At 40.1% G+C, this 12,762-nt stretch overlaps 1 protein-coding gene across 3 annotated transcripts in view; it reads left to right on the forward strand.

Moving 5' to 3' along the window:
• Window positions 1-4,247: 4,247 nt before the first annotated feature.
• MTMR9 (myotubularin related protein 9) overlaps window positions 4,248-12,762 on the forward strand; it is a 63,070-nt gene continuing 54,555 nt past the window's right edge. The window contains exons 1-2 of one of the 3 annotated variants that reach the window (XM_004766066.3): window positions 4,248-4,360; window positions 4,603-5,124. In XM_004766066.3, the coding sequence (XP_004766123.1) occupies window positions 4,943-5,124 (182 nt within the window). In that variant the 5' untranslated portion in view covers window positions 4,248-4,360; window positions 4,603-4,942. Of the gene's footprint in view, window positions 4,361-4,502; window positions 5,125-12,762 lie in introns of those variants that run through there. The other 2 variants (XM_013063302.2, XM_004766067.3) reach the window with 2 other exon arrangements.

Below are 12,762 nucleotides of genomic sequence, written 5' to 3' on the forward strand. Positions count from 1 at the left end.
TGCCTCTTTTCTTGGTTTTGCCATTGAAAGTATATCACCATCCCTCGAGCCTCAGTTCTTCCTCTCTGAGCTGGGAACAATACCTCTCCTACTTATTTCAACAGGTCGTTGAGAAAGGCATATGTGATAACGTATTTGTAAATATTTTATGAATAGTAATATAGTGACTAAACGTAAGAGATGATCATCATTACTGGTAAGTTATTCATCCATTTTAATTTCCTCAGCTGCAAGGTGGGAATAACATAGCATCACCTTCCTCCTATTCTCATCAGAATGTGGTTACAAACATGTGCAATAATATCTGCAGTCAGTCAGATTGAGGCGGTGGGAAGGGAGGCCAGGGTGAAATGTGTTCAGTAGAATACAGGGTGTCTATCAACAAATGTACATTTAGTGGCCACTATGTCTATGCACTAAGCTGGATGCTGGGAATACTACAATCAAGAAATGGTCCTTGCTCTCAAGGAGGTTATTGTCTAGTGGAATGTTATGACACATAAGGAATCTATTTTAATATAGTTTCTTAAGAGGTAAGATTAGAGAGAACAATCAAGGTGGGCTCAGGTCTCATGGGTGGCAATGTAGCATGATGGTGAAGAGCTCAGAGCCTGCACTCTGAGCTTAGGTCTGAATCCTGCTTCCACCCCTTATTGCTCTCTGACCTTAGAAAAGCTATTAAGATCCCTGAGCCTCAGTTTTCTCATTGGTAAAAGGAGAATACTAACTAATCTCAGAGAACTTTGCAAGGACTACAGGGCCAATGCATTCAAAGCATTTAGCACAATATCTGGAACACAGAATAAACACTCAAAAGTGTCAACTATTGTTATTATTTTTTAGAGATTTTACTTATTTTTGGGGGGAGAGAGAAAGGGGGAGGAGGAGCAGAGGGAGGGGGACAAGCAGACTCTGTGCTGAGCATGGAGTGCAACAGGGGGCTCAATCCCAGGACTCTGAGATCATGACCTAAGTCGAAATCCAGAGCTGGTTGCTTAACTGACTGAGCACCCAGGCATCCCAGAACTATTATTATTATTATTACACAGTGCTGTGGAACCTATATAAGGTGGAGCCTATGAGGTGTGGAATCAGAAGAGGCTTCCTAGAGGCAGTGACATCCCAGAGGAGATCTGAAGGATGACAGAAATAAGCAGGTCAAGAGACAAAGTATTGGGGGTGAGGTAGATGTATACCAGCAGAAAGAATACCTAGATTCTTTAAAACAGTGCTCTCTCAAACTTTCATGTGCATAAAAATCCTCTAGGAATCTTGTTTAAGTGCAATTCTGATTCAGTAGCTCTGGAGTGAAATATTTCCAACAAAGTTCCCAGGGAATGCTGATGATGCTGGTCCCTGCTCTATGCTTCCACTCAACAGCAAGGTTCTAATTGGGTGCAAAATCTCAAAAGGAAACTGTGAGCTATTTAGGGAGAGCTGGTGTGCAAACTGCTAGAAATGGGAGTTGGGAGCTGTGGTGCCAGGTAGAGAGAGACAGCAGGAAAGATGACATCTGTGATACTGATAACCACCTAAGGAGCTATATCACAAAGAGACTTACAAAAAAAAAAAAAAGAAAAATGAAATTTAGAACAGTACAAAGGGCTTTAGCTGCCAAATGGAAAAGGAGTCTGAAGGGAAACCCCACTGGAAGAAATGAGACCAACTGAGAGGATTTCCTCCTCAAGTACAGTGAGAGATGGTGGTGCCTGAACTATGGCAATGGCTTTGGGGATGGAGACAAGTGGGGAATTCAAGAACTATTAGAAGATAAGATCAAAAATTTGGTGAGGATGAAGTAATGGAGAACACAAGAAAATCAGGCATGAGGTAATCAAGTTCTATTCAGCTGCTGTAGTCAAGCACATGGAGAACAACTGCTCATCAATGGCACATATGGGCAACGTCTTCTCCATCTTAGATGTTCTTGCTGTTTTTGGCAATTGTTGACCTGCTTTCTTCAAACTACCGCCAAACTCTCAATTTTTACTAACTACCCAAGGCATAGTAGAGAAACAGAGTCAGGAAAGTAAATCTGTATTTCAAAATTTAGCACTTACTCTCTTATTTTTTGTTCATTAGTTGTGTTGGTTGTGTTGGCCTTCCCAAAGTAGCTCTTAACTTTTTGAGGGCAAGGGCTGTGTCAGGTCTATTGTTTCTATTCCCCACGGTGCTGATAACCAAGAAGGCACTTAATACATGCTAGGGGACAATTTGACAGAACAAGATGATTACACATTAATGCCATTTATTACCTCTTAAAATGATTAAAATAATAAGACCTTATTATAATAATAATAAGGTGTTGAGAGTTTTACATGCATTATAATTACCATCGTTGCAGCATGTGGGGAACTCAAGTCAGTTGAATGGGCAGCTCTTGATTTCGGCTCAAGTCATGATCTCAGGAGTCCTGAGATAGAGCCTCAAGCCTCACCTTGAGCTCCATGCTCAATGGGGAGTTTGAGGGTTCTCTCTCTTCTCCTTCCTCCCATTTGCGCTCTCTAGAATAAATAAATCTTTAAAAGAAATAAATGCTACCACCTTCTTTCATCTTCTTTTATTTATCTGAATCATCTAGATACCCTTGCATGCACTTTGGATAGTAAGTTTGTTTGACTACAGCTTCATGAATTAATGTAATGGAATGGAAGCCTACCCTATTACTGTCAAGCTCTACTGCCATCTACTGTTCATGTACTTACTAAATTCACATAATCTGCATTTCCTCTATTTGCTATCAAATATTTGTTTTCTGCAGATCTCAGGGGCTTTCTTTGCTTTGAGCTTCAACCCAGAGTAGATGTAATTTTCTTTTTTTAAAAAAAGATTTAACTTATTTGACAGAGACACAGCAAGAGAGGGAACACAGCAGGGGGAATGGGAGAGGGAGAAGCAGGTTTCCTGCTGAGCAGGGAGCCCCATGTGGGGCTTGATTCCAGGACCCTGGGATCATGACCTGAGCCTAAGGCAGACCTTAACGACTGAGCTACCCAGGTGCCCCTAGATGTAATTTTCTAATATTTCTAGTGCTTCCTTATAGCAATACAGCAGAATATTGACAATTTTCTCCTGTGGACAAAAAGTTTATGCCTTTATGGAATAGTAAACATTTTAAAAATGTAATGTCACTATTTTTTTTTTCATTGACTTTTTGTTCTGTTTTGTTTTCAGTTAAACTAAAGAAACGGTCGTGGAATTTTTGGAGAATTTTCCCCTACCTCTAGTAGACATCATTAAATTAAGACAAGACATCTTGGCTACATTCCACTCAGGATATAAATCTTGCTCATCCTTCAGGGTCATTGTTTCAAATGATTCCTTCTCCATAAAACTTCCTCTGATTCTTTATTCTGGAAGTAAATTCTCAATTGGCATTTGTTATAATGAGCCACAGTGTGAAGGACAACAAAGATTCCAATTAAAAAAATAGCTTTATAAACCCATTCCCTCATTCTCCCTTCCCTGTTGGTTCCTTTTTTCTTTTGCAGACAAATAAAGCTAGACTCTCTGCTGTAACAATCTCATAAAGCGTTTTTGTTTTAATAAGGGAATATTTTAGGAAGGGCAGGGGCAGAAGCAGGGACACTGTTGGTGGGTGATCTGGTAAGATTTTAGACAATTAACTTTGTCTTTGATTGCTGTCAGACTTTAGCCTTTTAGCTGTACTTCAGACTAGTTGGTGGGGATTTCACAGGTTAATGGAAGGACAGCAGACCAGGACTCAAATCCTTGCATATCTCCCTTCTAATTCTCTATTTTACAATGAAAAATAGTTTAGTGGAGAGCACTAAGTAAAGGGAACTTATTTAGGAAAATTTCTGACATAATTTAGGCATCTGGGAGTAGTTCAGTGGCACTGTTTCTAATGGGGAGGCTGTGTGGTCGTGTCAAAGCCCTAATACCTTGATTTCATAGATTTAGATTGAAGTTCATCTCTGCCACAGACTGCTGTAACAAGTCACTTGAGCTTCCTCACTGGACAGGATTAATCTTTTCCTCTTCTGTGCACTGTATGTTATTTCTTCCTAGGTCTCTCTCATAGGGGTTTGCATGCTTTTCCTTTTCCTTGCTCAAGGTCACAGAACCTTGGCCCGGAGCTCTCTGGGACTGTGGTGCTGGGCCCTGGGTTTCTCCCTTACACCTGGAGGATTCTCTACGGTCACAATTACTCATTCGATCCCACACCTGTCATCTCACAATTTACGACAGCCCCACGCTGTGAAGAGCCCTTGGAGGGGGGATAACTACTCAAGTGCAGGGAGGCAGACAAGGACCTCTTCTCGTCGTTCCATCTTCCCCGGCCTCTTCTGATACTGACTATTTGGAGTCGGTGGCAAGTACGGCGGTGGGCATGAAGGTAATGAAAAGCTCTTTTCTCGTAGGAGCACAAACCTTGGAGGCCTGTTTTTCCGGAAGCACCCTCTTCCGGAAGGGGAGTGACTTCCGGCTCTGACTTCCCTGTCTTCCGAGTTTCGAACTCCACCGCTTCCGCCCGGAGTTGCTTTAGTCTCCGGCACCCAGCCGCTACTTCCGCCAGGAGTCCCCAGCGGCTCGGTGTCGGAAACTGGCCCTAAAGCGGCCTCCTCTTTCTCCCTTCAGCCTGCCCAGCCGATGCCGGGTCCTCAGGTGGCGGCGGCGGCTATTGGGCCTGTCGCGGAGCTTTCTTTTCGCCCGAGACCTGGGCCTGGGGGCTCCCGGAGTTCGAGAGAGACGCCTGGGCCTGCTCCAGCCCCAGCCCTCCTCTTCCCGCGGCCAGTGACTGTGACCGCAGGCCTCGCCGCGCCCACCCGAGTCTAGGGCGGGGCCCGGCCTCCCCGCCCCGTCCCCGCCCCACCGGCCTGCCGGGAGCCCGATCATCCTCCTCCCGAGCCCTGCGGCGCTGTGACCGCCTCGGACCTCCGGGACCCGGGGAGTCCCGTGGCTCCGGCCGCGGGGAAACATGGAGTTTGCGGAGCTAATTAAGACCCCGCGGGTGGACAATGTGGTGCTGCACCGGCCTTTCTATCCCGCCGTCGAAGGGACGTTGTGTCTGACTGGTCACCACCTGATCCTGTCCTCCCGGCAGGACAACACGGAGGAGCTGTGGCTCCTCCATTCAAACATCGACGCCATTGACAAGCGGTGAGTGCCCATTCTACCTCTTTCCGTCGGGAACCCGGGGGGTTTTAGGCGGACGTCTGAGGCCCCGCGTCCAGTGTTTTCCTTGCGCCCCATCGCCTAGCCCGCCAGCAAAATGAGCCTTCTCCGGCCTAGATTGAGGGTATGAATTTTAGAAAGCAGAAAACCATCCCAGTGAGATGCTTGATTTCTATTACATCCGGATGGAATTCCCAGGGTTACCATATGGTTGTTATCAGGCTGATTATCATTTTTGGTATATAACATCACTTGGGTGAATTTTTAACCTTTTTTTAAAAAAAACATTTGTTCTTGCACCATCATATTCCTTGGATTATTACTTGCCCGCCACAGTTCCATAAAGTGGTTGAATGAGTTAGGTGAAGTCTTTCCTTGCCTCTTTTGAGGAAAACTCAGAGAACTTAGTATGTAGTGTCTAAATTCCACAAAACTTTTTCTTTTTCTTTCCTTCAAAAATGGTTTATCATATTTCTTATTTCTTACCTCAGGGTCATTGATTAAATACTTCCTACTATGGGAGAATCTTTATCCTTACGAAGTTCTACTATGAGGGGTGGGCAAAAACAGAACTGGCTCTTAAAGGTATTAATAGTTAGCCCCCCCCCCCCACTATCATTCTAAGGTGGTGTCTCAGAGTCAAAAAGTTATACTTCTATCTGAGTCAAAATTCTTATTTCCCCAATGGCTCTGTGTATTTGACTCTAACCAGGAGAAGGTGAATTGATTACCCAGTTTATGCTAAAGTATAGATGAGTAACAACAGGAGCACCTGGGTGGCTCAGTGGGTTAAGCCTCTGCCTTCCGCTCAGGTCATGGTCTCAGGGTCCTGGGATCAAGCCCCACATCGGGCTCGCTGCTCAGCGGGGAGCCTGCTTCCCTCTCTCTCTCTTTGTCTACCTCTCTGCCTACTTGTGATCTCTCTCTCTGTGTCAAATAAATAAATAAAATCTTAAAAAAAAAAAAGAATGACAACAGCTTTTTTAAAATTATGTCTTAGAATTTGGATATTAAGAAGATTCCTAATATTTTAAGATTCCTTAAAAGACAGTATTTACCAGTGGTAGCATTGGAAACACTGTGGATGAATTGATGACAGATTTATTTATTTTTTCATGCAGAGGGCTCCTACTAGACTCCTCAGATCACCTTGTCCTGTGTAAAAGTGTTCAGTGGTCTTTCCTGGCCTGCAGAATAGAGTATAAACCTTCTACTGTGTCATTCATGTTACTCCATGTCTGGCCCTAACTTATTTTTTCCACCTTAGTGCTTGCCATTCCCTTTCATGAATCTTTTTTTTTTCTTTCTTTTTTAGGATTTTTATTTATTTATTTGAAAGAGAGCACAAGTGGGGGTGAGGGGTGCAAAGGGAGAGGGAGAGGTAGGCTACCCACTGAGCAAGGATCCAGATACTGGGCAGATCCCAGGACCCAGGGATCGTCCTAGGATCCTGACTTGAGCCCAAGGCGGACGCTTAACTGATTGAGTCCCCCAGGTGCCCCTCATGAACCCTTTCTATTAGCCAATCCTCACTTTTTTTTTTTTTTTAAAGAATTTATTTATTTATTTGACAGAGAGAGATCACAAGTAGGCAGAGAGGTAGGCAGAGAGAGAGAGAGGAGGAAGCAGGCTCCCCGCTGAGCAGAGAGCCCGATGCGGGACTCGATCCCAGGACCCTGGGATCATGACCTGAGCTGAAGGCAGTGGCCTAACCCACTGAGCCACCCAGGTGCCCCGAATCCTCACTTTTTTATTTTTCTCACTATGGCCTGCATTCTCCTGTCTGTATCTTACCAATGCTCTTCCTTCTGCCTGAAATGCCTTGTTCCTCCCAAGTTTGTTGAAGATTTATTTAATGTCGTTATATTCTCAACATTTTGTAAGGCATGTAGAACACCAGGATGAATAAAGTGTAGTTCTTATCTTTTAGTTCATAAGCTATCATCCAGTTGCTACTCATTTATCAATAGGTAGTATAACCATTTTAACTGCCCTCTCTTTTGTGGGTTCTTCTGATAATTTCCACAACTAGAAGTAATTCTCCTCACCTTGAAATCCTATAACTCTTTAATTATACTTCTTTAATAAGTATATATTAAAATTTGTATTTTAATATTTATGTATATGTTAGGTCCTTGAAGCCAGGACTTATATTTGGTTAATTTTTATCTCTTTCAAAACACCTAATTGGGCAGATAGGCACATAGCAAGTATAAGACGGATTAACCCCCAAATGATCAGTGATGCCACAGAATACAAATTAGAGTTTCTCCATACCACCAACTCCCTTTTCTCTTTTTCTTATTTCATGGTTGCTTTTCACACTTTCATTTCATACTTACCCAGCATTTACTATATGCTAAGCCTGGTAGGGCTTAAAAAAGTATGTAAGACATGACCTTTTAATCTGTTATGGGAGAAATGACAAACTCTATATATGTCTCTTTTTCCTAGAAGCAACATGATGTGATGGAAAGAGCACAAGATAGGTGGTCAGCTTAGAGTTTATTGCTCACAAGAAATACTTCTATGTGCTTAGCACCATCTGGGCTCTGCAAGTATAGTGGTGACTAAGGAGGTCAAAGAGCTTGTGTACTAGTGGAGGGGATAGATAGTCAAATAAATCGGCAAATTGGTAAATAACAACATCAGGTTGTAGGTGCCAGGAGGGAAAATAGAGGAAGATGGAAGGATAGAGAATGCCAGGAGGCAGTGTTCTTAGAAGAGATTTCAGAAAAGATAAGTGACATTTAAATGAATGATATCCAGGACACCCGGATGGCTCAAGTGAAGCATCTGCCTTCCGCTCAGATCATAATCCCTGGGTTCTGGGAACAAGCCCAGCATTGGGGAGCCTGCTCCGTGGGGATCCTGCTTCTCCCTTTGCATGCCACTCCTTTCGTTTACTCACTCTCTTTCTGTCAAATAAATAAATAAATAAAATCTTTAAAAATAAATGAACAAATGAATGACATCTGAAGGAAGAGGGGAAGTTAGCTATGTGAGTATCAGAAGAAAGCATTCCAGCCAGAGGGAACAGCTATTGCGAAGACTGGAATAGGTCTGGCATGTACTGGGAAGAATGAAGAGGCCAGTGTGTCTGGAGGGCAGTGAGCAAGGGTGGAGGCTAGGGGTGTAGCAGAAGCTGATTGGAGGGATAAGCGGGGACAGGTGGCTCAGACTTTCTTTGCCATTGTGATGGTTTTCAAAGGAAGCTCTTTGGAGAGTTGAAAACAAGGAAGTAAGAGCTAATAGACTTTTTAGAAGCTGGTTCTAGCCACTGGCAGAAGACGGATTGCAGAGTGGCAATCCTGCAGAAGCAGCAGGCCCAATTAGGGGACTGTTGAGTAGTTCAGGGAGAAGGTGATGGTGACATAAGAGTAGAAGCGGTCAGGTTTGGGATGTATTTTGAAGGTTGAGATGCCATGCTTTGTTAGTGAATTGTAAAGGGGATGTGAGAGGAAGTACAGTATTAAGGATGACTCCTTTAGCTTTGTCTCTTGTTACACAGGTGTCCTTAGGCAAGCCACTTAGCCTCTCTGAACCTCTCAATTCTATCACACGGAGGACGACAACCCTTCTCATATCTAGTAGTAACTTATGTTTGAGTGATGCTTTACAAGCTCATCGAATGCTCTCATGTGCACTGCATGTACAATTTTATTAGATCCTTTCAGCTCACGGGGTTTTACTAAGTTTTACAATTGTATGTTTTTCTTTTCATGGACCCCAGATATAGAAAGTTGAGGTAATCCTATTCATTTGAGAACTTGTCATTTTCATGATAGATTCATCGCAAGGTTTTCTTGTGGGGTTTTTTAAATTTTATCTTCTTCAAGCCCTAATTTTCACCCCTATTTTCCACCTCATCCTCATTCGCTTCAGGCAAGTATGTTAAGTGTTGCTGTACATATAAGGATATATATATATCCCTATAAAATATATAGCACTGTCATGTGCAAGTTTAATTTCTCTCAGTAGGATTATGTTGCAGATCTTGTTCTATTTCTCAGCATTAATTCGGTAGTCTTCATACTGCTGTGCATACATCCATTTCACTGCTTTTGACTGCAGCACAGAATTCCAAATTGCTTAGAGCATTTTACTTATCTGACCCTTCAGATAAACTTCTAACTCCCTGCTATCACAACATACTTAAAATGTTCTTGTTTGGGTCCACTTACAGTCTTGTACAGGAATTTCTCTGAGCTTGTGTTCAGGATGGGCCCGAGTCAGAAAGCAGATACATAAAATTAGTTCGCTTCACCAAGTAATGCTGAGGACTCTCCAAAATGACTAGTCCCTTTGCCCCTTCCACCATGGTCCCTATTTCCACCACATTCTTAGCAACATTTGGTATAATTGTCTTTTTAAGTTTTGCTAGTCTGATGATTATGAATAGTATCTCTTTGTTTTAATTTGTATTTCTCTAATTACTGATGAGTCTAAGTGTCTCTGTATAGCCTTATTATCAATTAAATTAAATATTTTTTCCTTTCTTGCATTTCTTGACCCACTTTTAAAAATTGGGTTTGTTGTCTTTCTAGTGTTGATTTGCACCAGTTCCTTGTATACTCTCTAGGTTTTAATTTAGACATTGAAGATGTCTTCTCTTAGTCTCTCAACCAATTGTTGACTTTTCTGTGGTGGTCTTTGTTGAGCACAAGGCCTTAATTTTAATTCAGAATTCATTATTTTTTAATTTATTGTTTGTGTATTTTTTACTTTATTGTTTGTCCTTCCTTATCCCAAGATCACTAGGATATTATCTACGTTTTCTTCTGTGTTAGCTTTATAGTTTTACCCTTCACTTTTAGGTCTTAATTCATTTAGATTCTACATTTGTTTCAAGTGTTTTTTCCAGTAGCAAGCCAGTTTTCTTAATACCATTTCCTAATACCTTGCCTATACCATTCTTGACTGATCCATCATATTTTAAGTGGTTTCATACATGTATAGCTTTCTCTGTGTCCCATAGGTTTTGTAATGTGTTTGTTTCCATTTTTCTCCATTTTCTAATTTACCATGTGATTTCTTCTTTGATCCCTAGGTTGTTTAGTAGTGCATTGTTAATTTCCATAGTTTTGTGAATTTTTCAGTTTTCCTTTTGTTGTAGATTTCTAATTTTATCCCATTGTGTTCAGAGAAGATACTTTTGTAAGATATCTATCTTTTTAAATCTGGGATTTTTATTTGTGGCCTAACATATAGTCTGTCCTAGAAAGTGTCTCATAGGCTCTTGAGATGAATGTGTATTCTGTTGTTGTTGGGTAGCTAATGTGTGTATGTTTGTTATATATAGTTGTTTATTGTGTTAAATGTCTATTTACTTATTTATCTTCAGTCTGATTGTTCTAGCCATTATCGTGAATGGGTATTAAAGTTTCCAACTGTTATTGTAGAGCTGTTTTTTCCTTCAGTTCTGTCAGTTTTTGCTTCATATATTTTGATTGCCTTAGCTAAGTGTATAATTGTTTCTTAATGGTTATATCTGCTTGCTGTGTTGAATCTTTTATTAGACTATAATGTCCTTCCTTGTCTCTTGTAACCTTTCTGATTTAAAGTCTGTTTTGTCTGTCTTTGGTTACTGTTTGCATGAAATATTTTTCTTCCTGTCTTTTTACTTTTAACCCATTTGTGTCTTTGGATCTTGAATCTCTTGACTCAAGACAGCATATAGTTGGTTAACATGTTTTTATTCATTCTGCCAATCTCTGTCTTTTTACTGGACAGTTTTTTAAATTCATTTACATTTAAAGTTGTTATTGATAAGTAGGGACTTATGTAACTGTGCTATTTGTTTTCTGTATGACTTACAGCTTTTTGTCCCTTAATGTTCTTTTTTTGTGTAGTTGATTTTTTGTAGTGAAATGTTTAAATTTCTTTCTTGGTTACCTTTATATATATCCTGTAGCTATTTGTGATTACTATGGGGATTACATTTAACATCCTAGAGTTATAACACTCTAATTGGAATTTATACCAGTTCAAGTTCAATAACATACAAAAAGTTTGCTCCTTTATAACTCTGGCTTTACTGCTTTTCATTATTAATGTCACAAAATTACATCTTAATACATTTTATGCTCCCAAACATAAACTAATAATTCTTATAAATGCAATAGTCTCTTAAATTATATATTAAACAAAATTTGAAGTTAAAAACCAAAGTTACAATAATACAGTAATAATAGCTTTTATACTACTAATTTTTTTTCTTTGAATGTATTACTTTGTTAGATCATGTAGAAAACAAAAAGCACAGTTACAAACTATTGTTACAATAATATTAGGTTTTATAACAACCCATGTATTTACCTTTACTGAGATCTCTATTTCTTTATATAGCTTCAAATTACTGCCTAGTGTCTTTTCATTTAACCTTGTGGGACTCCCTTGAGCATTTCTTGTAGTGCTCATGAGTTCCTCAACTTTCGATTATCCAGGAATGTCTTAATTTCTCCCTTACTTTTGAAGGACACTTTTGCTGGATATAGGATTCTTAGTTGATGGCTTTTTTTTTCTTTTTTTTTTTTTTTAAACACTTTGAACATATAAGCTGCCTGTTTTCTGGCCTTCAAAGTTTCTGATGCAAAATCTATTCATTATTTTATTGTGGCTTTCTTGTTGTATGTGACAATTTGTTTCCCTCTTGCTGCTTTCAAGATTTTCTCTTTGTTTTTTGAAAGTTTGATTAAAATGCGTTTTGGTGTGATTCTCTGAGTTTATCTTACATGGAGTTTGTTGAGTTTCTTGGATGTTTATATTCATATCTTTCATCAGATGGGGGAATTTGTCCACCATTATTTCTTCAGATATTCTCTGTCCCTTTTTCTTCTCTTTCTGGGACTCCTGCAGTGTGGATGTTGGTTCTCTTGTAGGTATCCCACAGGTCCTTAGGTTCTATTCACTTGTTTTCAATCTCTTCTCTTTCTCTTCCTCAGACCTGATAATTTCTATTTTATCTTCAGGTTCACCTATTTTTCTTCTGCCTGTTCACATCTACCTTTGAATACCACTAGTGAATTTTCATTTCAGTTCTTGCACTTTTCACCTCCAGCATTTGGGGGAGGAGGGTTCTTTGAGGTTTTCCCTTTTTATTGATATTTCCATTTTGTTCACACAGCATATTCTTGATTTTCTCCACATCTTCCTTTAGTTCTTTGAGCATCTTTAAGACCATTGTTTTAAAAGCATTATCGAGTAAATCTGCCATTGTCTTTTTCAGGGAAAGTTTCAGTTGATGTACTTTTTTCCTTTGAGTGGCCCATACTTTCTTATTTGTATGCCATGTGATTTTTTTGTTGTTGAACACTGGACATTTGATCTAATAACAAGGTGACTGACTCTGGAAATCAGATTCTTCCCCTTCTCCAGGGTTTGCTGTTTTTGTTTGTTTGTTTTCTAATGATAGTTACTTACTTATAATTATTATTATTGTTATAAGTTTTTTCTATGCCAGGGATCAGCCTGAAGTATAAATTTAAGGTTATCTAGTAGCTCTTTTCTGAGCTTTTCCCTGGGCATTTACCTCATATATGTAATTATTTTTGAATGTCCTAATCTTTAATGTCTGTCTTTTGAAAGGAGAAAAGTGAAATATGAAATGAGGATTAGGAGGGG

The sequence above is a fragment of the Mustela putorius genome, unplaced genomic scaffold, assembly GCF_011764305.1.
Source record: "Mustela putorius furo isolate JIRA1106 unplaced genomic scaffold, ASM1176430v1.1 tig00000242_pilon_pilon_pilon, whole genome shotgun sequence".
In the NCBI taxonomy this organism is placed as follows: domain Eukaryota; kingdom Metazoa; phylum Chordata; class Mammalia; order Carnivora; family Mustelidae; genus Mustela; species Mustela putorius.